We start from the raw sequence: 27,202 nt of genomic DNA, 5'->3' as shown, positions 1-27,202 counted from the left end.
GGAAAGGAGACGTAATCAGTGGAACAGGCAACAGCCGGCATCCCCCAGCTGAGGACATCCAGGAAATAACAAGCTTTAAGGATGCAGAAAAATCAAGATGTTGATATATGTCTATGTATACAGTTCTGACCTGGCAAAATAAGATGCATGTACCCTGTAGTTGTACTATAATACTAAAAATTACACCTACAGGTCTTCACCTGCCCAGGTGAAGACCCCTCTGCTGAGCATGTGAAGAAATTAGCTGGGATTATGTGACTTGTATGGAAATTACTGACCAATCACAATAGAGGGGCTGTACTTGGAGAGCTACAAACCCTGGAGTTCTGTGTATCAATAATGGCGTGAAAAGTTTCTGGAGCATGTTATCTCTGAGCTGATGAGACAAGAGGAGGACTGTTCTCGTTTTATTGCTTGGTACCTAGGCCACATTACTCTCCAGTACTACTGGAAAGGAAGGAATGGAGGTTACCTAAATTCCTGGTCTGAAATAACTGAATTTTAAAATTAAAGCTCCCCATAGTGGGATAGGATTGACTGTCATGCTCAGTGTTGTTTACTTTTCTGTCCTCTTAACTGGTCTTATCAATGCTGAATCATGCCATGCAGTAGTGGTTAGTGCTTGCTTCTGCCAAACTTGCATATTGCTGTATGAGAAGTTTTGTCACTTTTCAGAAATATCCATATGCTTTTCATTTCTCATCTGCTTCTGGTGGATTAATTAATTTCTTGCTGCTTCCCTATAGATGTGGTTTTTCATATTAAATAATCTGTCCCTGTGCCCAAAAAGTCTTTCTCTAACCCCTCTGTATCTTGATCAACTGCATTTGATAAGTGGGAGTTGCTGCTTCCCATCATGCCAGTGAATGTGAAAGAAGCTCTAGAAAGCATTGGTGTCCCTGAGTGAAATGTAACAGCATTTAAAAGCAGAAGTTGTATTTATGTGTGTTTCTTATATAGACATAGATAGATATATATATATATATATATATAAAAAAGGAAAGAAAAATAGAAGAGTGTCTTGCTCTTAACCACCAGGATTTTCTTGCTGAGAATATGGCATTCAGGAGATAATGAGTCCTGTCCACTTCAGAACCTTGCAGGATCAGTTCTGCAGCTTGCAAGTTTCCGCTCCCTAGAATAGCATTTCAGAGATTTCTTACCCCTCTGTTAACAACAGCTTGTCTACCAGCATGAAAATATTGGCAGTGGGGGAAAACATGCTAAAAATAAAACGTACACTTGGCTTAACTTTTCACAATTTTATTAATCTTCATAAGCAGGCACTGAAGAGTATAAAAAGATAAATAATCTCTGGTTTGTACACATTCCCAAGTGCTGTTAACTTCCCTGTCTCTCCCAGAGATCTTTTCAGTTCTGGGCAGCAGGACAGTGATCTGGCCTGTTGATCTGGTTCCAGTTCACACTTGGGGGGGAGTTAGCTGTGGTCACTGAAGCTGCTTGGCTGGAAGTTCAACACCTTTCCCAGCTGAAACTGCCAGGAGAGGTAAGGCGGAGCAGGTGGGTATCCTGGTGGCACTGAGGGAGACTATATACATGAGGACAAGAGGGAGGCACTAAAAAAGCAAAACAGGTGATTCACAGAGGGAATTTGATTCTTTGAACAGATACTGGGCCTATCCAAGTGCATCTGGAAGTCCAAATGGTTTTTGAACAACTTGTTCTTTAGCTGCCAGCTCTACAGAGACTAACTTCCAAGTCTGTTCCATTTGTGTAAAACCACATCTGCCACTCACAAAGCAAAGGTTGTATAGGGCAAGTAAATATTCCAGAATACAATTTTCCACAGAAATGTGGCAACTAAAGAAAACATTTTAATGCTCTCATCCCACTGTCTGGGGTTTTTTTCACCCATAACTGCAGTTACAAATCCATCACACAAAAGAAAAAGCCTTTATCTCATGCCAGCGTCTGTAATGTCCATGCACTCTGAAGTAAATTTTATACTTTATCAGTTATAACTTTGATGCCACAGAGCACTTCATCATCTTATAATACCTTATTGCTACTGCAGCAAGACTGACAAGACTTAGCAGTATATCAATAGAGAAGGAACAAAGCCCTATTGATCCACTTGAAAAGTCACTTTTTTCTTTTTTCCATTTAAAAAGATATTTAGCTCCCTTCAAATCATCTGTCAGCCTATGAAAAAAACACAAAAGAAAACAAAACCCCAACCCCATAACCAAACACAAGTAAGAAGGAGATATAGAAACAAAAGACTGAAATTAAAAACATTATTTATGGGTAAAAATACTGGCCACTGTTCTCTTATCTATCCCCTAATCAATACTGGGAATAGATGAAGCTGAGATAGTCCTGTGATTCAAGGGAGTGTGAGGTTTGGTGAAGAATGCCTGGGCTTTCAGGGAAGCCAGCTGTTTGCTGCACGAAGGCAGCAGCACTTCTGGGAAAGCTCTGGAGCCAATACGTTTGACAGAAGCATCTGCCAGGTGGATCCCAGTGCTGCTGAAGGACAGTGGAAAGGCTGACCAAGGCACTACAGCCATGACTGCAGCTCCAGGAGTATGTTCCTGAGCCCACACAGAAAACGTGTTTTGCTGGCCTGGAGACTGGCTCCTGCTCCTCTTGGCCTTGAAAGAAGGGCTTAACATGTTAATGCTTTGGAATGTTCAGATCTGAGACTCTATCCAGACAGCTGAAATAGTACGTACATGTCAAATCAGTACAGACTGCCACTGTCTGAGACCAACAATATGTGGGGTATAGAGGTCAGGGTTTCAGTACGAGAACCTACAAAAAGCATTTCTGTGAAAGCTAGAGAGAAACTCTTAACTTGGACTGAAAACTCCAGTGTCTTCTGGAGGTAACTATGAGATAAATTTAGGTTTAGTTACTAAAGTGTGAAAGCATTTTGTTCCACCTCCAAAGCAAATCTTATGTTCCACAACAAAGGCATTCTGGGGTCTCCATGGTACCAAAAGATATAGCTCTGTTTAAGACAGGCTTGAAAGTCATGAGAGGTGTTGACAGTTTATTACACCTTTATGTGATGGGGATCGATCCATTTGGAACAACAATAGAAACAATTCTATCACAGCTCTTCCTTTCAGTTCTTGTCATTATCCAGTGCTTGTTCCAGTTTCAGAAATTAGATTACTTCAGGGCTTTTAGTATCAGCACTGCACACAAGGACAGCTACCATGTTCCCACCTCCCACAATTGCTACTGGCTTGTTTAATTTTATCTTCAACAGCTGCCACTGTGATCAAATCCATCACCACTTAAGTTCACCAGTTAGCACAGAGTTAATGAACAAAAAAATAATACATACCTGGAAGGAAAAGGCAAGTAATCCCTTACAAAGCAAAGTGACACATCTGTCCATGTTTTCTCTGCTGCACACTCGACAAATCAGGTTTACAGAAACAATTACCAAAATACTTCAAAAGCACTCCAATTCACCATATCACAGACTCCTTTGTGCCTCTTCTCTGTTTATGCTTCTGGACTGGAAGTCATTTTTCCTGTCTTTATTTTTGAAAAATGGGGGGAAAAATAAAGTTCTGCTTAATAGCAGTATAAAATTTTTGTTTTGTCTTCAGCGAAGTTCATTCATTCTGGAATAAATACATGTTCAACACGAGGGACGTTCTTCCGATGATGTGATACAATACACAAGTAAATGAGGAAGAGGAGGCACAACAGTGCTGTAGCTGTGAGGAAGACGAGAAGCCCAGCAAACAGAGAAGGTTTCAGAGGTAACTGGATCAGCTTGCCTTCTGCTGGAATCATGTTCGTGAGGCTTAACATGTAACCGAGGGACCACGCTATACTGCTGTTGCCAACCTGAAATAAAGACAGAAGAGTCCTGTTCCCATGGAATTTTCAGTCAAAGATGAGAGGTTCCAAAAGCTTAACTGCTATTACTGGCAACTACTGTCCTTTAAATTAGCAAGGAGAAATCTTTAGTGGGATATACAAAGAGGATATGGAACCATTTTAAATTACCATTTTTCTGTAGTTCAAGAGGATGGTAAGAAAATTGGTCCCTGGGCTAAAGAAGTGAGACACAGGTATTGGATGGGTACAAAGATTTGTGGTCTATATGCAGACAGCCTGTTAAGCAAATTTTCTGTGCAAGAAACACATTTTAAACAAATAAATAAAAAACCCCATCACTGCTGTGCCAATTCCTAAAACTAGCCCCTCACCTTAGCCAAACCCTAGGATGTCATTTTAGTTCACACAAACAAAAAAAAAACCACAAAGAGTGTCACCAACACGGACAAAGAGGAAGCCAGGGTAAAGTTCCCAAAGCTGGAACTCTATTTATCATCTTTTGTTCCATTTTTGGTTTTGTGCCTGCAAATGAACCAAAATTAGGCTCTTCCATTTAAAAAATAAACATAAATTTAAAACTACTTCAAAATGGGTGAAACAACAGCAAAGGGAGTATGTTTGTATTTGCTCCATGGTCTTCCTGCTTTGCTGTCTTTCCCCACTTCTAGTTTGAGCAACAGAATTTACCAGTTTTCCACTGTCCTTTTCATTAAGTCATCATCCTGGCACTTGAAAAGCACAGGATCAAAGGGTGAAGTGTCCTTTGTCCTCCTCTCATCATGAGGTTTAAAACTTCTAATTTTGCAAATCATCTAGCTCTGGATCTCGCCCAGATCTTAGCATTAGGCCAAGGATCTTTTCATTGGTTGTGTTCACTGATTAAAAGGAAATACATACTCCTAGCATAGACAAAAAAAACACCCTCCAGTCATAGTGAGATTGTGCTGTTATCTCTGGGGTAGCTTAGCTGATCAGCCAACATTAGATCTTGCTATTTTAGCAGGGGCAGATCTAATTAAGAGAATGTAGTTTTGCCTTTTGAAATTTCATGATTACCCTAGTGTAAAATCTAGGCAACAAAGGTATTAATTTTAAATAAGCCTTTTGGGGTTTTATTTTGCTTGGTGTTTTTATAGTCTTGGCTAAAAACAGAAAAATGTTGCTGTTTCTGGCTGCTCCTATCTGGTGGAACAGCTAAAATTTGGGCACTCCTCCAGAGCTGCTAATGGTTGTCCACCAGAAGTCAAAATGAGGCAAGAAAATCCTACTTGATTCCTTTATGCACGAGTAATAGATACGAGTGTTCAGAAAACATTGCTTTTGATTTCTCATTCACAGCTTGCCAGCATCCCCAGCATCTAAGGGGATTTAAGAATACACCATGAAGATCTACAACCTATTCTTTTATTGGTTTTGCATGCAAGTGCTGAAGCATTTCCAAACTATATGGACATTAAGAGACAGTCTGGGATAGAGTTTTAGAGTAAGGCTTGGTGCAGTAGCAGAGAAGAAAAGAAATGCATCTATTGCACAGATACTGTAAGCCTTCTCTCTCTGTCCACTGAAAGGCAATACCCCATCAAAATACATTCTTATTCCAGAGAACCAGATTATGGCACAGATGGATGAGTGGGGTGAGGATGAAAACTGTCCTAGTTGCTTCATCACCACTCACTGGCTACGAACAGCTTTGCCAGTTCCCCCAAGGCTCTGCCAGGAGACAGAAAAGCAGAGTTCTGCTCTCCAGCTCAGAGGGTTAGCTCAAACTTATCTGCTGACGTGTTTTAGGCAGATCACTGCCTAGAGCAAAATGCTGGGGAAATGTTTAAAACACAAGTGTTTGGTCTTTGCTTAAAGCTCTTTAAAAGATCTATGTAGCATCTCCAAATAATGCTGCAACCTCTGAAACCAGGCTGAGATTGCTACTGAGGTTGGAAAAGTGGCTTTGTTTTATGCCAAACATTTGACAGTCATTTACAAAGGCTGTTTACAGCCATTCTATTTTTGCTGGCTGCTGCATCTTCTGTCTCCTCCTCGACCTCTTTGGATTAAAATGACGGTAAGAGAAAATGATTATTACTCACCTCCTTTTGAAAATGTATCTGTGGCCAAGTTTCTGCATTGAAGTTGTAACCATGTACAAGCAAGTAATAAATGAAATTGGCTGAGAAACAGTAGGATCTAGCATATATTTCTTCAAATTTAGGCAGCATAAACTGCAGCTGAAAGCAAGAGATTTTTTTAAAAAAACCATGTTAATTATGGGAAAAAATGCTTTGGGGTTTTGTAACTAGAGAATATTTGGATCCTAACTAGAATTTAGTAACATTTTTCAGAAACACCAAGTAAAGGTGTAGACAATTAGATACAGGGATTTAGGAAAAGACTCTAAAAGTGACATAGCTTATGTAGTAAACAATGAAAATGAACATAAAACTGCATATTGAAGATTGAGGATGTTATGTTTTCTAAAATTTCCACATCATCTCTACAGCATGGTTAGAACTGTGAAATGAAATTTTGAAACCTATTCCGAGTGTTAAGCGTGATAGAAATACTACATGCTTTGAAGCACAGTGGAAAAACAAATGCTAGGTTGATACAGACCTTCTGAAGGGTTCTGAACACATAGCCAGTCCATATTATTTTTATATCCAACTTTTAAAGGTTTAAAATGGAAAAGATAAACCCCAACAACACCAAAAAACGACCAACCAAACAACCCACTTACCTGTGCCCAGCTCTGTGAACAGAAAAACCACATACTTGAATTGAAGTCATCTAGGGAAAAGTGTCCAGATAAATTCAAAGCATTAATTGTATAGTAGAATCCAGAGAAAGCCTATAGAAAAGGAGTAGGTGACAGGTTACTTTCAGAGCTACAGAAATCAAAAGCAAGCAAGCTCAAAAAAACCCACACTGTTTGCAAACCTACCACAAAATTCCCTTTTGCTTTTGGCTGATGTATTCCATTAAAGGGACAGTCCTCTCTGTCTCTGCAAGCAGTGAAGTTAAACAATAAAGAAACCATCTCCTGGCACAGACCTGGGTCTCCTGTTCCATGGAAATTCACAAGCTGGGTTGGGTAGTAATTTGCTGGTCTCAGAGACTGTGTACAAAGGCTGCCAAAGAAGTACTTCATCGTTAATGCTGTATTATAATTTTGAGGGTAACAGGGATTATCCACCTTGGCACTGGTGTTTGATTTCTGGGGGAAAAAGAAACAAACAAAAACAAACAAGAAACCCCAATCAATAAATGCTAGTCAAAAGCAAGAAAGACCTAATTTGGCATGAACTACAGGAATCTTTTAAAAGTGCAGATGTATTTTTGTTCACTGATGTGACTGGTCAGCACAATACTGCTGATCACTATAATTCATAGAAACTCCTTTCTCCAGAATTTGTTGGCAAGATCAGCAAAACACTCACAAGGCCTTTTCATCAAATGGCACAGAACTCTCACTAATTTTTAACAAATATGAAGTTCTTTGTATGAAACCTAAGTGCGTTTGGCCACAACAAAGCACAACTGAGCTCTTACTGGGGTCTCCAGACTCCATCAAAGGGAAGAGAACACAAGCCTAAGAATGTGCTCAGACAATTACTGAACACTTGCAAGAGCACCACAGCAAAGGGTCTTAAACAGACCTGGAGCAGCAGTGCCAAAAGCCTTTTCTCAGCTTCATCTCTGCCATAGCACTGGTAGCTGTGAGTGTAGACATTGTAGTTGTAACCATACAGCTTCACTTGCAAGGTGCTGTTGGAGTGCTCCTCAGGGTCCTCGGAGATAAATGAAATTTGAGTGGAAGCTCCTCCAAGATCCAGTGCACCCATAGTCTCCTTTCTGTAAGGATGGACCCATGTCCTCCAAAGGTTTCTCTACATGTGAAATTAAAAACAGGGCAAATTAGAAATATCATCTGCTTGTTCTCACCTCAAGCTTTTCTACTCTCTACTTCTTGAGACTTTCCCCCCTTCTTTGTCCTGCACTTTTTAAAAAAATAAGTAGCTATGAGGAAGACATGCAGATGTTTTTACATAAGAGGGAGGTACTTTCAGAGAGTGAAATGATCTTGAAAGATGGGAAAACAAATGCAGTATAATGTTCAACTCAATAGGATAGCACAACGATCAAAGCGTAGGACTAGCCAGATCAATGTCTATCCTAGAATGTAGGGAATTGAAGTTCAGATACCCATGAGAACTTGAACAAATCTGGATGGAACTGGTATCAAGATTTGCTTGTTTCAAGGCAAGAAGAAACATTAAAGGAATAGAAAATTAAGAGATCACAGAGATAGTGAAAAGAGAGTGAAAATAGAGTGAAAAATGCAAAAAAGTCAGATGAAAGCTCCATCAAAGTCAAAAGAGCAAGGACTCTTAATCTGCCCATCTCCTCCACTGAAACTGCAGTCTGATCCATTCAGATGACATTTTTCCCTATTACCCAAAATATTTCCTAGATTCTGTATTTGATCTACATAGTCACAGTGTCAAATATAAATTTTCTGTGAATATCTATGTCAATATCTATGTCAATCACTGAGCATGATGAGGTGAATGTATACACAAAAAGGGAAACAATGGGGTTTATGGGCCAGCAAATACACTCACAATAAAATTCTACAGTGAAAGATTCCCATAATCAGGCCCTCACAGAATTTGATTCTTAGCCCATTGTCACAGAAAGGTCAGAACTTCTCTCTTCTACTAGTGATATTCCACATGTATCTCTTCACACAACTTTGGACTAAACTGGTTTCACAGCGTCTTGCAGTCAATTCTTTATGAATTTGTCATATGGAATTTGATATTTGGATTATTAAAACTCATGTGGTAGAAGACTGACACCACCCTGAAGTTCATGATGCCATTTTTGTTGCATGAAATGCACACAACGAGAAAAACTCTTACAGAAATGGGCGATTCCAATACTGTATTTCTTAACATTGCAAGTCAGCAACACATTCACCATGAGTTACTACTCACAGCACAAAAAACTAATTCCTTCTTATTTAACGGCCATGATCTGATAGGAAGCATTCAGCCAGGACACATAGCAATACCCAGCAGTATTGGTTGAAATTCCCTTCAGCCTAGCAAGACAATCTGGGAGAAGTGCAGCCAATGCTAAGGGCAGCACACTCCTGCCACGAATGCAGATGAGTGATTGCTGATAATCTGGGTACAGCTTTTACTCTGAATGAAATGACAATGAATACCTGTACCTAAAAAGGGATCTTCCGACACATCTGACTCCCCCTCTGCTGTGAGGCTCCTGCCTGACCCTATTCCAAGTTCTAGAACAGCAGAAGTATGTTTATATTGGTATCACTTGGCCTGCACAAGATAGTTGGTACCATAGCCTACTGCTCGTAGCCTGCAGCTTTTCAGCAGTCTTGGAATGAGCTGTGGATGAATGATTTCTGGCTCAGCTGAGGTATATTTGACCACCTTCAGTGCTTCAAACAGTCTTGCCTGCTTAGGACAAGTGAGCCAACACTGCCAAGCAATTTGGAGACCCCTAAGCTGGGCAGGTCCTTCACCAGTAGGGCTGCAGGGACAGCAAGTAAGCAGAAGAAAAGATCTTTAGTTGGCACCGCTGTCAAGACAATCAGCACCTGTCACACCAATGCATTTAAGAGCAGTCTAACTTTTTGGTTTAAGGTAAGGCACCCAATGTCATTTAGAGAGGAGCCCTTTTTTGGGGATCAACAATTTTACCTTTGCCATATCACATTTCCATAACAACATATTCTTTGATTTATGTTTGCCCTATTACTGCCACAAAAAGACCCTGTGAGAGACTTCAGGGGAAAATAGAAGTTGCAACTCTGACACTTTAACAGGCATGTCCTGTCAAACTTCTCATTTATAGGAGAGAAACAGTGAAAAGAAAAGCATGCAGTTTTTTCCACACACCTCTAAGAAATTGCCCATTAAATAGTTGGCTGTTATCCATCCATACACCCCTTCCTCTGGCCCCGTTATGATCTGCGCACCCCTAAATTCAAAAGGTTGTGCTCTGAAGTAGTTTTGAATGCTTGCAAGGACTTCATTGGCTGCCGATTCATTTTGCAACCTAAGCAATTCACAAAACATGAAACACTGAGCATCTGGAAAGGTAATTTCATGTTTATTGTTCACTGACTAGCAATTCAAGAAAACTCCTACAATCAGCTAATATATTAAATAGACATTGTTTCCCTAAAGGGGAAGCTTATGATAGGGAACAGCCAGTATCCAGCATTGTTTCAGCAAGCAACTCCCTCTGTATAAACCAACTTCCCTCTTTATCATGCAAGTTCATGGGTGGGGTTTTCTCCTTATATATACCTTTATTCTTAATGAACCGAGGGTTTATATGACAACTTCTGATTAAAACAGTCCTGGAATCTCTCTTCCAACTCCATTTAGCCACAGAACAATATCAAAAGCCAGTTTGTGCCAGGGCTAAAGACACAGACAGACCCCAAAAGCCACATCACATCAGATCACATCCACACTGAGAATCCAGTATCTAGTTTCAATCTGTCTTTGCTGCCCATGGATGTGCACAGACATTATCTGTTTACATAACACTGTATTTCAAGTCAGATGTGAAAGAGAAAATTAAACTCTTGCCTTCTCCAAAATAAAGCAAGCATTTCTTTTCAATACGGCATAACAGAGGGGTTTTATGCAGACACGCTTTCCCTATCAAAAAAGTTAATTAAATTAAATTGGCTGGGCTCCATTTCCCTTTGAGATGGCCAATTTCCAGTGGGTAAAAATGCATCCAGTACATTTTTCACATTCTGTTTTCACAGACTGCTATGCTAGTATGCATACAGGGTAGTTCAAGTTTCTGCCATACCTCAGCAGTCTCATGCCAGCTGTAGCCCCCAGATAAACAGAAGTGTTTTTATGCAGATGAGCTGGTATTCTCTCCTTGACTTTATTCAGACAGTCATCAAGAGGCTTGGCAAGAGCTCCAGGGCTACTCTCATAGCTGGATATACCAGGGCCTAAAAGAGAACAAGGAGACAGATTTCATTCTGCTTTGCCAACTACAAATTAGCCCAATTAGCAAGCAGGTGTTAAGAGAAAGACATTTCCCCCTTCCCCGCCCCGTAATTGCAAGCAAGGGTAGGATGGCTGAAAACTAGGAGTGCTTATTGAATAAACAATGTGGTGCCTGCCTCAGCTGTGTGAGGCAGAGAAGATACTCGTGTATCTCTGTATTTCTGTGTCTATAAATACACACCTATAGTACCATACTTGGAGTAACACATACGTGACAGCAGTGTTATATGTTCATGAGGAAAATAACTATACTCATGGCAGATGCTGTACAAAATAGCATGTCTGATGGATGTCAAATTTGTCTGATCTGCTGAAGTATAAAAAATCCATCTATCCACAGCCTAAGACAAAGATTTTCTAATCTGGTTTGCCCCAGCTGTCATGGACACCATGGCACCCTACAGCTCACTGCTCTCAACTGAAAGTACAATAAAGAAGCTTTTGCAAGGAATTGCTGGTGAAATTTCAAGATGCACAGAAATGGCTCTTGAATTCATAGAGGTACAAGTCTGCGCTGGTGCATGAACTAGTAAACAGCTTTCCAAATTTTCAAAGCCTTCAAAGAGCAGGAATTAGAGTTACAACATACTGCATAAGGCATAGCTATTTGAACAATTAACATCAAAGTGCTGCCTTGCTCAACACTCCAAGGACCATCAGGATCTCAACTTGGGTGTAAATAAAACATTCTTTACTAAAATTCCCTAGCTGAGGAAGTCACACAGGGAGCAATCCAGGCATTCCCATGAAGCCACTGCCTCGAAGAGAACAATTGCCAGAACTCCATCTGCTTCTGTAACAGCCATGTCTTGCACAACCTGGTCCCAAGCTAAGCAAAAGGTGGTTTTTACCAAGTTGAAAAGAGAAACCTTTTACGTTCAGTCACATTGCGTTGATAGAAACAGAAGAAAAAATACGTAAGCCTTTACAGATTTCACACTCCCAAACTCCTTTTTTGACAGTGTGAACTTAAACACGAACATTGCCCTGTAATCATTAGATGTTCACAGCCCTGGTTTTGGAATAAGACTTTCTGAAGTCTTAAGTCTAGCACAAACAGGCCTGAAGCTGGAAGGAAAGCTGTTACCAGAGGAAAACAGAGCAGCAACATCCTCAGCAGCTGCCATTGCCTCACACTCCTTTGGTGGCTGCAACTTCCCGTCTTGTAGTGTTCAGACAGAGCAGGTCACAAGGCAGTGACCATTTTCTTCTGGACAACTGCCTGCTTTGCCAATGCTTAGAGCCTTGCCAGGACAGATTAACTGCATTATAAAGAAGGGACTTTGATTTGGGGCTGGTTCCTACACACAGCGGCAGAAGTACTTAATAAAGGCAGAATTGAAATCATAAAACCACCACAGAACTCACAGAGCAGTTGATCATTTGACCTTCAAGTTCAGTAGGTATGAGAAAATCTGCCTCTCATTATGCCCAGAACCATCCCCCAAATTAAGTGCTTAAGACTACAGTTAGAGGGTCACTAAAGAAACACTGACAGATGTGTTCACCACTGTCACCCACAGCATTGCTGGGGACAGCTCCCAGGAACCAGCCCTCTGTCTCCTCCAGTACAGAGTTACCCAAGACTAGAAGAGTGAACCCTGGTGATTTTGTACACTCAGGGATGAGGAGTACTTGTCTGACCATGGCTAAGGACATGAACCTAGACAGTTCATAGCAATTTGGACTCCTCTGTTTTGTAATTTATTTGCATTCTCCAGAGGTAAAACAAAATCTAAACCAATTAAAGCAAATTCACAAAGCACTGCTGGTTTTTTCGTGAAGAAGAATAATGCAGTTTCTCTGTGCATTTTTCTCATACCAGAATTCCTAAAGGCAACATTCCTGATGAGTCCAGACATGAGTTAGCAGAGTGTACCCCTGACCTCAGCAGGCTGGCCACCATTCCAGCAGTTTGTAAGGACATTTCATCGTTAGAGACATGACAGTGCATTACTTCTGTTCACGTTACACTTGCTTTCCTTTCCTTGCTCTAGAATTGCTAAGAATGTCCACACGTACATTTAACACTGAAGACAGAAATGCTGGTGCTGTTAAGAAACCATTGCCTTCTACTCCCTGTTACTCATGGGCCTCTGTGGCTACATCTCCAGTATCTATTTCCAGACACAAAGAGAGATGCAAGACTTTACGAGATCATGACTGAGAGAGAGGGAAAAAATTCTCTTTGAACACCGCAGTTATTATCAGAGAACAAAAAACCTGATTTCCCTCCCCTACCTGGCCATCTGTCTTCGCAAAATGCATGGCATTTTCATATCTTTGAAAGCTGAATCAGATGTCACAGAAGTTGACTAAGAGTGTCTATGAAGGAATCCACAACCACCTAACCATACTGGAGTGTGATCAGAAGTCAGCCTAGTCTGTCTGTCTGCAAAGAATCAATTCAAAACCTCAGACAAATGACATGGCAGGTAGCCAGCGTACCTGTGGGACACCTTCTAGCAGTGCACAGACACAGGTCTTCCTGAGACAGAGGCCACACCTATATTTTTGATAAAACTATGACACCCTGTCAGAAATAGTTCTGCCAATTTAGCTATTTTCATCAATATTTTTATTAGCTGCTTCCTAGTTCTGTAGTGTGGAGAAGCTCAGTTAACAACTAGCATCTAACAAGGAATAGATTCCTATTCTTCTAAAACTCTTTTTATTCCCAGCTATTTGAAAATATATATATGACTTTTATTCTGAAAGAAACACAAGGACTGAACAGGTCCTGACCCTTTAGATTGAATTCTGTCTGCACCAGTCATGCACTGCCATGGAGTAAATCAAATTTAGCTATAAGAGCACCGTACTGTAGCAGAAGGAAAAGAACTAATGCTGACAGACATAGACATAGACTTGACAGTCTTCCCTCCCCAGCACTGAAAAGGGAACACAGTGGGAAAAGAAAAAAAAAAACCAGCATAAGCAAGGCTAAGAATAACTAAGGAACTTTCCTTTGAGCTCACCTTTCACGTTGCACTTGAAGGTTTGGCTCACTACTCCTGTGTTATTTTCTTTTTCCGCCGGCCACTCATAGACATAGACTGTAGTCCGAGAGGATCCAGCATCAAGGACGATTCCATACTGGGGATTAAAAAATAATACATTAGATGAAGAAAGAAACAATGACAGCTTAAATGCCCATGCGCAGCTGCACTTCACTGCACCACTAGGCATTTAGAAAATGCATGCACAGTGTATTATTTACAAGAGAGATTAATTCTAGTGTTAGGCGCTTAGGCATGAATCCAACAGCCAAGCACAGAATGAATCTGGCTGCAAACCAAGGAACATACTACATATATTCAATAATTAATTCAGTGGGGATGGAGAGTGCTCATCTCCTTTCAGCATCAGGTTCAAAACCCACACTGGCAGATAACACTGTGTTAGGACCTGATTTTGCAGCAAATTCATTTCCCTTTATCCCAGTCCATCCCTGAATACTGAAGGGTTTGATATCTAAGCACAGGCTTTAGACTCGAGGATGCACGTAAAGCTATGAGCAAAGAGGTAAAGTACATAATAGTCGACAGTTAGAATGATGTAACAAGTCTGGTTCTTTCCTAATTGCCCCATAAACCTCTCCCTTTGAGTGGTTTAGGCAGTCCACCTGAGAGCTTGCCTCTGAGAACAGGTTGTGCCAGAGTATGAGACAACAAAGACAGAAAGAGAGTCAATATTGCCCCATGATTATTTATTAAATAAATGAGAGAGATTTAAATTCCTTGCCCCAGGTCCCTTGGACTTTGGGATTAAAGCACAGGTTTCTCTATCCCATCCCACTGCTCACCAGACCAGTTTTCCCCGTTTCCCATATTTTATGGCAGCAGAAAACTGTAGTAACTGGGAAGGCAATCTCATAAAGGGAAGCAAACTGAAATTTTGGTATCCTCTTTATGATCCCTAAAAGTATGTTTAGCTCTTCCTAAGTCACCTAATTGGTAGGAGTCACACAGTGTAGGGTTCGTTTTTCTGTCAGCTTTTTTCTTTTGAAACAGACAGATGCCCAGGAGCCTGACAAAACTGAAAAATGAGAGCCTCCATCTGTCTACAAAGCAGTAAGATCCCCTGTAGCAGGTTGATAAATTTCATCCCACTGCCTCCCTGGGGACCAACAAGTCCAACCGGGAAGGATCACTGCTTCAGGTGGCAAACCATTCAGCTTCCACACCTGATTATTCCCAGCCTCTACTGTAATCCTAAAAACTCCTGGTCCCCAAAGAATACCAGCAATACCAGTCCAGTCTGTTTCACAGAGGACTGTTAGATAATGAAAATTTCATTTATATTTATGCAGACAATATTTACCCATATCCACTAAAAGATTAAAGGCTCCACAGATACTATCAAACCACCACATCATTGGATTCTGTTTCAGTAACTGCTTTAGCAAAGATAATTTGAGTGTATTTCCTCTCCTTGGAAGAGATGAGCACTCTGGAGGTACATAACACAGTAATGGTCAATCTGCTTAAGGACTACTAATTAAAACTAGTCTCAGTCAGCTTAAAGTGCCAACCATAAGCTTTTAACTTGGCTCCTTTTAGAGCTAACCATCATACCCAAGTAGGGCTGGAAGATAACAGAAGTATTTTTACCTCAGTTAACTGGGAGCTTTTCAACCTACTTCCTCCCTCCCCTGCATTTTCCAGCTTCATTCTGAAAGTAAGAGATTTCCATCCTGAAGAGTAGTGGTACCCTCTTCTGAATTAATGGATGACTGACAATTTTATTGTCTTTCTCCTCCTCCTCCTCTATTTTTTCTATACAGCCTCTTGCTTCCTTTAAAAGAGATGCTCATTTTTGAAAAGGTCTCTTGGACCCATTTCAGGGTGACTCTTGAGGCTCCTCAGGACTTGTGTGAGTTCACTGTGTGCAAACTGGCCCATGCAGCCTCAAGAAGTGGTGATCAGCGACAACTGTGCCACATGCTAGGATTAAGATTAATCTTTAATTCAAAAAGCAGAAATGACAGATGACACTGCATCTTAAGAAGGTGAGAGAATTCTACCTGCCTTGTCTCAGCAGGCTGCAAAAGACAAACTGGCTGGATTAAATTTTTCCAGGGATGTTAGATTTCTGTCCAAGTTGCAAGTTGGATCACCTTTGGCTGCCCTTTAAGGACAAGCAATGCCTTCCTGCTTTGAAATGCTCTGTGTGGGACTAGGAGCATAGGAAAACCCTTACCCCAGACTAGCAGCTATTAAAGAACAGAACTGCTCTTTCTCCCTTTCCTTTCTACTTCAGCCTTCCCACAGAATATTTCCATCATCACAAAGGCCTAGTGATTCCCTAACACCTAGGAACTGCACCATTTAGTCAATGGACTAGATTGGTCAGACAAGACGGGGAGACAACATCAACCCAGAAAAGCTTCAGAGTTCTGTTTGCTAGTCCAGAAGAAAAAAGAAAGAAGGGGGGTGGGGGAATAAGGAAAAAGGAAAAAGCTTATTATGGGAATATGGCTTTGTGGGTGCATCCTGAAGAGTAGCAATCTCAACAGATAAGCAAACACAAGCCCCAGGATTAATCACCTTTCCAGCCTGAGTATCATTCCTATAGGAGGACGTAGAGCTGCACAAACCCTTAAAGCAGGCACAGTTAAGATGGGTCACCTGCCTTCCAATCACTTTGGAAACTGCCAAGAGAAGCTAACAAGCTAAACCAGTTACAGGGAAAATGGAGGCCACAAAAGTGGATCTACGCATGCAGGCTTCAATTCAGCTACATAGGTTTGAACAATTTTTAATCAAGTATAACATCCACAAACAATGCAAAACACTTCCTAAGAGCCAAAAGAGATGTGCAAAATTTAGGTGTTGAAAACTTTAGCATCCTGAGAGGCAAATTAAAGAAATACAATAATGAAGTGGGTTGTTTTTTTCTGTAGGGCTCACAAAACAGCAATAGACAAACAGATTTTTTTTTTTTGACTGGTCCAAAGGCTCATTACATTCAGAGCTATCATCATTTACAATTTCAGGCTTCTCCACTGAGGATGTTTGTGTTTTCTTCATCACTCTTCTCACTTCATGATATGTATCAGTGAGTCATGAGTTGTTTCAGTGCCCCAGCCTCATGCAATGGGCAGGCCCTTCCTTCACTTATCACTGGCTCAATCTTCAGATAATCCAACCATCAAGGATCCAAAATATTCAATTTTGCAACAACAGTTTAAAACATCAAGGCCATAGCATATAATTTATCTCTTGTGCCACAATAGATGCTCTCAACATACATCTTGGGAAAGAGCTCTTATGCCACAGGTAACACAAACAGTAGTAACAGAAGAACAAGGCCATTTACAAACAGTAAGTCTGCTTTAATCATGTTGTTGCCATATTTAATTTTAACCAACCATTATGTTCAGGACACTGTAATTTCCAGGCTCCATTGTATCAGCCAGGTACTGGAGGGTTTCACTGGCATGCCAAGGTCCTCCTTCTATCTGTGAATTTCTTGTGAGAATAAATCACTCACTGAGGAGGACTCAGTGTTTCAGGAATCAAAAACAGGGTCCTCCTTATCACCTGCATTAGCAGGCTTACAGCCCAAACTCAAATCCAAAGCCAAGGAACACCCAGTAGAGGAAACACCAGCCTTCCTCCAGAACCAGCTGTGAAGCTGTGATTCAGTAAGCAAACCTCCCCACTTAAACCAGCTCCAGATAGCCCAGGTGGTTCCAATGCTTCCTCAAAGAGTAACATAAACAGTTTTATCATTCTGAATGTGAAACTGAATTAATGACAAACACAAGAGATGTGTAGGCTGTCTTTTAGATAGTGGCTTCAGCCTTTTCCTGGTGTCAGATGGGATACATGTGAGCCCAGTCTTGCCTTGCATGAAAATTGGTGGGATGTGAGGCTGCTGCACACAGCCATTTGGGGCTCAACGGAGCATATACTTGATGCACTGTGTCCCCATGCAAGATCCCAGCACTCTCCCCCTGCCACACCACATAAACATATAAAACTGGTATCAGAATACAGTTTTATCCCATTGTCTGACTCACACACCACAAAATGATTCAGACAAAGCCAAAGGTGTTTATAATCCCATGAAGTGCAATGAGGCATTAGCCTATCGTTATCAGGATGTGAACTATCCAGTTAAATACACATGCAGATGGAAAGGTAGAAGAGACTTCAAAGAAAAATCTGACAAGAGGATCGTGGGAAAAAACCAGAACTCAGCATGCCAGGCTGCACAGCTTCTCTAGAAGGGCATTTTCTACAGCTTTTCCTCAGTTGTGTACATCCCTCATTGAAGAGCCTGCACACGTTTCACAGCACAAGGCAAAGCCTGAACTTCAGAGTGTTTCAGTTTGTCTTTTGCAGTTTACTCTGTCCCCCCTAATGAAGTTGGTTTTCTTCTGTTAATTTCCAGCAAGTCCCAACACGTGGTAGAGGACCGAGTGCAAACTTAGAGCCCAAATGCATTTGATACACAGGAGCAATTTGCAAAGATGTCAGCATAAACTTCCCAGCTGTGCTAGGGGGAAGAATTTAAACTCTAGGTATTTCCCACTTCAAAATTAGTTTAAAATTACTTTCAATCTCCAGCAAAAATAAAGAAAAAAAGGAGTAAGATATTCTCCCCATTTGGACTTTCAATCCTGAAGAAGACATTGTGTGATAGCCACCACAGAGAGGGAACCAAGAAATACTTTTCCTGCTTTGCCACTGACTCTTGACCAATTCTCTTTTTCTCTCACCTTCAGTTTTCCAATGATGATATGATTAAACATTAATTTATGGCTGTAAGCTCATTTGAATCACCCCATAAAAATGAGTTTAGAAAGGCACATTATTAAATATCAGTTCAAAACATTGTTCTCCTTCCTGAGGTATCCTAAGACTTACCTTAAGCCCTGGGGAGAGGACCTGTTGCTGGTTTATCTGAATCACTGCAATAGCAATAACAAGAACTATGCTTAGAAGAAGGAACACTTGAGCAACAACACTCGGGGTTCTGGTGAGCATCCTGAAACGACAAAATGGGAGACACTTAGGGAACTTGAAAGGATTCCGCAATTCTCTCTTAAAGCTTGAAGCCCTGAATCAGTGGAAACTCATAAAATCTAGTTTCATCAACTGGATTACCTAGTGGAAATTCCATCTTCTCCTCAAGAACTGCCTGGTGTTTTGCAACCACTAACTTTTTATTGTCTGGAAGGGCTGTGTCTATATTGTCATGCTAATGATGCCAGATTTCACCCTCAGCCTGCCCATTTTCCACGGTGCCTACGTGTAGGTGCCTGCTCCCCACCTCCCACGCCTGAGGAAACGCAGGCTGTGGGCAGGCAGGCCGGGGCTGGTGCTCACCCAACTCTTCCCTGTGCCCCGGCAACACGGACACAACCAGGGCCACACAGACCCCTGAGGGAGCCTGCTGAGTGCAGCTGATGTTTCTGCCAGAGATGCAAGGTCGGTGTCTTGACAAGAGATACAGGCTTCTTCAGCAAGAAAAAAATGAAAAATAAAAAAGGAGGTTTTAAGAACATTAAAGTAGGCATGCTTCTGCTAACAGCTGATGAAATATGTGTGTGTATTACTGAGGAGCCTATTCATATCATGCTGCACTGCACATAAAATATAAAATATACAGTTTAACTCTGAGATGTTGCAATGGAAAATTACTAAATCTAAGTAAATCTAACATGGTTATGTCGGACAAACCCTAAGGTGACATGAAACATGCATACTAACAGTAAGGCTATTTATATGTTCATATCCTCTAGAAAAGTTTCCTAGAATTCAAACGTGGTTTAGGTTTTCTGGAATTTCTGCTCATCCTTTTTTTTCCCACATCCCTGACCAGACATCTCTTAACCCCAAGAGCCCATTCAGTACCTCTGAATACTGACAGTCCACATATCAAAATCCTTATGCTCCTCAGGGGTTGAGGAGGAAGGAGGCAGCTGGAGGGATATGGCAAGCTTAGAAGTGTTAGAGGAATGCAACAAGGAGAACTTTCCTGTCTTATTTCAGAAACCATTTGTTTTGGCATAGAAAAATCAACGTAGCCTGGCGTGATCTATCCTGAGTCACATCTCCTAATTCTTCCATACTGATTGTTGAACATACCAGTGGCTGCTCAGGACTGTCCTATTCTTTCAGCAGTCACCAGTGCCAGTCTGTGCTGAGGACAGGAGCTTAAAGGTGGTCTCCAGTCCGTGGCCAGAGCACAACTGCGTCAGCCCCATTGTACCTGCAACACATGGTCTTGTCCTTAGCTCCAACCAGAGCCAAAAGGCTGAGGGAGAGGGCAGAACAAATGCTTCTCCCACAGTTTCCATTTTCTAAACCCCATGGGCTCTTCAGCCTGGGTACCCATGGTCCAACATCTGTGTTCACATTCAAAAGAGAAAAAAGAAGCTTGTTTTGTTCTGGGAGTAGCTTCACACTGAGCTTTGCGTATTGCTACTGCCTTCCTTCTTTGTCTTGCTACTTCTGTTCCAAAAACTGGCTCAGATTGGCTTTTGGAAACTCTTTGTTTCAGTTTGACACATCTTACTTCCAAAACATCGTTTTTTACATTCATTAACTCCCTTTTCTAAATCCATATAGGCTCCTTGTGGAGCCTATCTACTCTTCCAATACTTTCTTTCTTGGCTTGGTAATAGCTTTGTCATCTTAATTGTCAGTTAGTTTTAAGGGAAAATTACCAGCCACATTGGTGATCTATTTACTTCTCTTCATTGCTTTACTATTCTGAGGCATTGAAACATCATGTACACAAATGCACAAATGACAGAAATCTTTTTTTTACTCTTAGAAAATGTGCTAACACCTCCACTGTAGCCTGCAAATAATGTCAGGACATACCATTAGAAGTATTTCTACAGATCAATTCCTCTTTGAAAGGAGAGGGCAGATTCTTAGCTACACATTTATGAATAGCCATCTGGATAAAATACTTTAGGGGGACAAAAAGTCACTTTCTTTAGCTTTCAATTGTACATGGATATATCTATATAACATTGTAAAGTGACTGAAAGAGAACTATCTGCTCACAAGCTAATATATACCAGTCACTCCTGGATCAAAGCACTGATATTCAGTGCTGGAAAAAAACAAGTCATCATCAAAGAAAAACATGCAGGACAAATGACTCTTTGAAAAACTGAAGCATTACTAAAAAGCAAAGCAATAATGACCATTAGACTATTAACACTTAAGTCTTGAATGATTAAATATTTTCTGCTCCCATTTCTGGGAACTGGAAATTTTGGTTTGTTGAATTTCCCATGTGCTTCCCTGGTACTGGGATTTGTCTTCATCAGAGGTGATTTTCCTCTTTTCAAAAATTTTTTTTGAGAGGGAGAATATAAGGTAAGGGCAGATGTCTTAAGACATTCCTCATACAATCTCGTCCCACCAGCAATCAGGACAATTTCATCAGAGATAATCTGCAAATCCTGATTTACACAATAGCCTCTGTACCAAAAGGGCACCTTACACTCCATGCCCCCTAGAAGTCATCACACAGCTAATACCTTTGCTGTCCTGCTCTGGCTAATACTCAGATCTAAGGCTCACACACGCACCAGGTAATGCAGTCACACTTGCCCATTTAGTGAAATCTGTAGAGACACCAGAGAGGAGTTCATTCACTCCACCGTTTAAACACAGTTGTAATGTTAGGAACTCTTGCTATCGTTGTGCACTTGTTGGCAAAAAAATAAAAGATGTTAACAGAGTATCAAAAAACAGTTGCATTCCATTACTAAAACAACATCATCCTGAACCAAGAAAGAGCATAAATACATATTTTCCACACCCAGTTAAGTACACTGGGCCACACATGAGCACACTGGAAGGATCACTTTCTACACCTTACCTGCAAGCAAAAGGAATTCCTGCCTGCAAAGGGAAATGCACCCAACTTCTTCATGCCACCAACATTTTAACCAAGTTAAATGCACACCAGTAAAAATGACTGTGCTGAAATTCCTTTTCCCAAGTAACTTGAAACATCAGATCCACTTCTTTTAGGTACTGACCTGTTTGTTCATAGGGTGGGTAAGCAAGCACCTTTCTTCACGCTGTAACCTGAGAGATATAAACACGTTACCATTTTTTTCAGACGAGGTCGACAGGTCGATGTTTTAAGTGCTGGGGGAAAAAAAACCAACCAACCAACCAACCACAAAACTAATCCCATAGCACCAAAAACCCAACATCGACAGCACTTTAAACCCCGTGATGAAAACCTGCGAGGAGGTTTCACACGCCTCTCTTCGGAGGAGAAATTAAGTAAAAACAAGCACATGGACACAAAATTGCGGGTCAAGCTTTCCCTCTCCGCCGTCCTGGGTGAGAAAGCTTCACACGATTATGTGTTTTGCGAGAAAACACCAAATTATCCCCCCAGGATAACGTCGGAGAGACAGAGAGACCCCCCCGCCGCGACGCCCGAGGCGGTAGTCGCCCACCCCCTCACCTCAGCCCGGCCCCCGATCCGGGGATCCCGGCTCCCACCGCATCCCCAGCTACCTCCGCAAGCCGGGCTTCCCCGCCCCGTCCCGGGATGAGGAGCGACGGGAGCCGGCTGCACCCTCGGAGCAGCTGCGAGCGCCTCTCTCCCGGCAGGATTTGTGGAGAGTCACCGGGTGGGTGCCTGCCCGCTGCTCCTGTACTTCCGAACAGATGGAAAACAAACAAACGAAAAAACAACTTGCAAGTTAAAAAAAAAGAAATCCGGATGAACTGACTGAAGTGGAGGGAGGAGATCTGCGGCGAGGGGACGCATGCGAGGCGTCGCCGCAGCGGGAGATGCGGCGGGGGCTGCGCCCGGCGAGGGATGCGCCGGGGCAGCGGGGCTGGGAGAACCCCCCGTGGCACTGCTGTACCTCTCTCCCCTCCCCTCCTCCGGCGGCTCCCCGCTTTCCGGAAACGCCGCTCGGGATTTGACGGCAGCTGGTGCAGCAGGGTGTTGTGGCTGGCCGCCCCTAAATCATATTGCTCAGCTCCCTCCCAAAGCGAGGCCAGAAAGGGGTTTGTCTAGAGGTGGGTGAAAGAATCCCTGAGTCTTCTAAAAGGAACAGGTGCTTTCTGAGGAAGGAATTTCTCAGACCCCAGAAATCAGCAGCCCCTCCACTCTTAGGGCTACGTTTCCATCCAGGTTCGAGCATACAGGCACCACTGATTTTGTAGTTTTGCTGGAGTTCTTGCCAAACCTAGGCTGCTCCGTGGACCAAGCACATTCCCAGAAACAGTGTCACAGGTCCTGCCCTGTCCAACCTGTGTGATCAGCTACAGCCAAGGATCATCCTACAGCCTGCAGGATGGGTTTGCCAGGGACACGAGCTCTGGAATCGCAGTGAGGCACTTCAGCTGCTTTGCCACCATTTGCTCATTGTTCTAGGATTCAGAGTGACATTAATGCAAAAACCCAAATGCACCTCTTTGATGCTTTTTCTTACAAAGATCTTGAAGAATTACAGTATCTTTGATTTTTTAATAAAGGAGGACAAGAAACCAGCTGCAGCCTTGTAAACCATCTGTAAGCATCCTTTCAAAATCTGCTCATTTTGGGAGCGGAGGCAATTTCCTCTTTTTGATGACAATGCATTATTAAAGCTGATTTAATGATGATCTTGGGAGACCAGTTATTTCTAGCACACAAAGACAAAGCCTCCCATCCCTCCTGATTGCCTGTCTGTTGCATGTAATTTATTTCTTTTGTATTATTTCCATTCATGTGGCATATTTTTCTTCTCCCATCCAAATGTATTTCAGGCCCTTGGTCCAACTGACTGCATTGGTCAGTCATCTGAATCTGCTCAGGTGTCCATTTAAAATGACAAGTGAACCAGATTGCTTACCCCATGGAAAAGCTTCTTATTGTTACACAATCAAACATGAACACTTTGAAATAGAAAATAAAATGTCAACCAGTCCTACACCAGTGACTAAAATGTAATGCTTACAAAGAAAGCAAACGCTATCTTCTATATCATCTACTTCTATTAAAACAGACATCCGAGATTTTTTTCTTTCTGCACCATTTCCAAGAGCTGAGCTGTTGCATGAGCTGCTCGTGACTTTTATTGCCATGCTAAAACCATGACAGCAGCATAAGTGATATGGGCTATAAAATCCCCCAGCTGGTTCAAAGTCCAGAGCACTGCTCCAAAATCCAATAGACTAGAAATAAGATTGCCCTCCAGGCATGCCCAGTGGCTGTGTTTCATTGTTTCTTCTGCTTCAACCCAGGGGACCCACCTTAGATCCACTACTTTATCTTGTTTTCCTAAGCCTTTTTCTTTGACTTTTCTTCAGTTTCCTCCTCAGCCCATTCCACCCTTTCATAGTTCTCTTCACCTGATCCTCCGTCCCTTCCTCACTCCCAAGCCATAGATTAAGCTGGCTGCCATTTTCCCAGCCTTTGCTGAGCCTGCAGCACACATACCTCTCCTCTCCATCATTTTCTTTGCTGCAGCACCTTTTTCTTCTCCCCCGTCAAGTATCCTTGTTCAGATGCACTTAGTGTAACTAACTGTATTGATTTGTTTTGCTTGGACAGAATCTACCCCAGGTGTCCATTTAAAAATGACAAATGAGCTGGATTGCCAGCAGTCCCGAGGAAAAATTTATTGCTTTTGCTGCCATCGAGCATGAATACGTGGAGTAAAAATACAGTGACTGTCATTGGCAGATTCATGAATACCAGTTGCTATGATCAGTACCAAGTCTCTAGAAACTAAAATATCATGGATATGAATAAAGTATTTGTTACAGACACATTTCTGCAATGCATTCACATTTACACAAGACACACAGCAGATACTGCCCCATTTCCCTATGGAGTGACAGCAGCAACATAGGGAGAGGAGATGGATGATTATACATCCCAAGAGACCACAGAACTGCATCTGTTCCTTGTGTAATGCTCATAGAGCATTGGCTGCTGGAATATCAAGAGGCCTCACAATATCCTCTGAAGAGACAGCAAAGGGTAAAATGGGGAGAAAACTTAATGTAAAAAATGGAGGTAAGAAGACACTGGTGGCTGCAATAAGTTTGCTTTCCTGCGTGGTACTTTGCAGTTCATAGGAATAAGATCCATCCCTCATTTCTGTTCATTCTTTGCAAGGTCCAGTAAACAGAGGGCTTCTTCTCTTCATCCTAAGGTTTTTGCACCATTTGTGTTGCTTTTTGCACTGCCTTTTCCGCCATTTGTGTTGTCAGCAGATTGGTGTGATGCCCTTTAACTCAGCTCATCACTTCCATCAATATTCTTGGTTACTTTCCCTCAATATTGACAAAGACTGTTCATTCACAGTTTCTGCTTCCAAAGACCTACTACCTTCATGTTCACCTCTTTACCTCAGGTTCAGCTGTGACAAATAGCAATACAGGCAGAGCTGCCTGAAGAATTTGGGGCCCTCTGGGCCAGCATGAGTCACGACATTAAAATTAGGCCTTTTTGGTGACCAACATGTTGTTCCAAGGCAAAAAGCACTTTTTCTATTTGTTTCAGAAAAACATTCTACATATTATGCATCCAAAGAATTGCAATAATGCTGGTGAAGAGTCTAGAGCACATCTTACAAGGAGCAGCTGAGGAAGCCAGTGTTGTTTAGCCTGGAGAAAAGCAGGCTTAGGGGAAACCTTGTCACTCTCTAGAACTACCTGAAAGGAGTGTGTAGCCAGGTGAGGGTTGGTCTCTTAACCCAAGGAACAAGTGATAGGACAAGAGGAAATTATCTCTTGTGCCAGGGGAGGTTCAGATTGGATAAAAAGAAAAATTTCTTCACTAAAAGGGCTGTCAAGCATTGGAACAGGCTGCCCAGGGAAGTGGTTGAGTCACCATCCCTGGAGATATTTAAAAGACCTGTAGATGTGGTGCTTAGGGACATGGTTTAGTGGTGGATGTGGTAGTACTGGGTTAACAGTTGGACTCAATGGTATTAAAGGTCTTTCCAGCCTGAGTGGTTCTATGATTATAGCAGCATACCACGTGAACTGTTCCATTTAGGAAGATAGCTCCCTAGGCTTTCAAGCAAGGAAGTCACAAACCATGTGTGGCCTCCACATTTAGAAGGATGCTAGATGAGATTCTTCTCAGAGATCAAGAATGCAGGTTTTTTTGTTTTACACTGTTGCAAAACAGATTTTTAATAGTCTTAAAGCATCTGCTGCCCTATAGTTCTCTAGCATTACTGGCAAACACCACCACCACACGCCCATAAAGTAAATTCACAGCTATGGCATGAGAAATTCAGTTTGTGCAAAGCTCATACGTTCTCACACATTGCTCATGAGATATTCTGATTGCTTTAAGTAATCGTGGATACAGACATTGCCTTTTCTCTTTCAGCATTTCACTGATGGCTTCTTTGAAATACCTTAGACAGCTATTTGTTGGTTTATGTTTTTATTCCTTTACCAGAGCACTAAAGTTAATGATGTGTCTTCGATTTAGTTTCTGAATCTTCTGCCCCATACATATGACTCTGTGGTAGTAACAGTTTTCTGGTTTCTACATTATCTTAGGAGGCCTTGAAACAAATAAAAATTTAATTCTGAAGCTGAAGCAAAATATTTTCTAATTTATTTATTCTCTTCCTGAGGCTTAGAGCTTTATACCTTGCCTCTATTGTCCTAAGAATCAAGAGCTGCTTCAGTCAATTAAAAACCCTCAGGAACAGCCTTCATCACATGGTTATGAGCCAGCACAAGTTGTAGGCACATAATTAGGGCAGCAGATTGCTGGGGCAGCAGAAAAAGACAGCCCTTTTGTCTATTTTGCTATGCCCGTGTTTTAGAAAGCCAAACGAGCTGCTGCGGCAGGAGAGGGTGTGTGCTTGCCATGCTGTGCTGCTGAAAGGAGAGATGCTTTCCAGGAGTAACAGTGTCTGCTCCCAGCCCTTTGCTCCCTGCCCCTCAGCTGCAAGACAAGATCATGGTGCTTTTCAGCAAACTCATCATGGTTTTTTTTTAGCCACAGCTGCAGATTTATATGTTACGTCCTGACTTATATATCCCATTGTCATAAAACCAGACACAGGAATCTGACAAAGAAATACCATTCTCTTACAAGAAATTCACTGTTGTACTCAAAGACATGCACCACCTCCAGCGAATGGGGATAAATTTACTGAAACTACTCTTGGGACTTAATCCTTTTAAAAATTGCTGTGTGAAAAACTACTCAACATGGAATATTTCTGTGTGGTTGACCACTCTAAATGAATGTTTCACTTTCCATGGCTCAGAAGTAATTGCTGACAAGCTGCTGGTTCAGGAGAAGAGAGTCATCCCCTATGTTTTCAAAAAGTATGAAGT

The 27,202-nt window shown here is 41.8% G+C and overlaps 1 protein-coding gene across 8 annotated transcripts in view; it reads right to left on the bottom strand.

Moving 5' to 3' along the window:
* Window positions 1–1,247: 1,247 nt before the first annotated feature.
* The window catches only part of ENTPD3 (ectonucleoside triphosphate diphosphohydrolase 3), a 38,800-nt gene continuing 12,845 nt past the window's right edge, over window positions 1,248–27,202 (bottom strand). For 2 of the 8 annotated variants that reach the window (XM_017734561.1, XM_017734562.1), the window contains exons 3-14: window positions 22,406–22,542; window positions 21,913–21,961; window positions 19,232–19,362; window positions 18,770–18,890; window positions 13,871–13,988; window positions 10,684–10,834; window positions 9,750–9,909; window positions 7,476–7,706; window positions 6,761–7,033; window positions 6,557–6,667; window positions 5,910–6,047; window positions 1,248–3,831 (exon numbers count right to left, since the gene is read on the bottom strand). In XM_017734561.1, coding sequence (XP_017590050.1) covers window positions 3,598–3,831; window positions 5,910–6,047; window positions 6,557–6,667; window positions 6,761–7,033; window positions 7,476–7,706; window positions 9,750–9,909; window positions 10,684–10,834; window positions 13,871–13,988; window positions 18,770–18,890; window positions 19,232–19,362; window positions 21,913–21,961; window positions 22,406–22,542 — 1,854 coding nt within the window. In that variant the 3' untranslated portion in view covers window positions 1,248–3,597. The other 6 variants (XR_001862115.1, XM_017734564.1, XM_017734565.1 and 3 more) reach the window with 6 other exon arrangements.

This window comes from Corvus brachyrhynchos, unplaced genomic scaffold (genome assembly GCF_000691975.1).
Source record: "Corvus brachyrhynchos isolate BGI_N302 unplaced genomic scaffold, ASM69197v1 scaffold94, whole genome shotgun sequence".
Taxonomy (NCBI): Eukaryota; Metazoa; Chordata; class Aves; order Passeriformes; family Corvidae; genus Corvus; species Corvus brachyrhynchos.
This window is presented reverse-complemented; position numbering and strand designations above follow the sequence as displayed.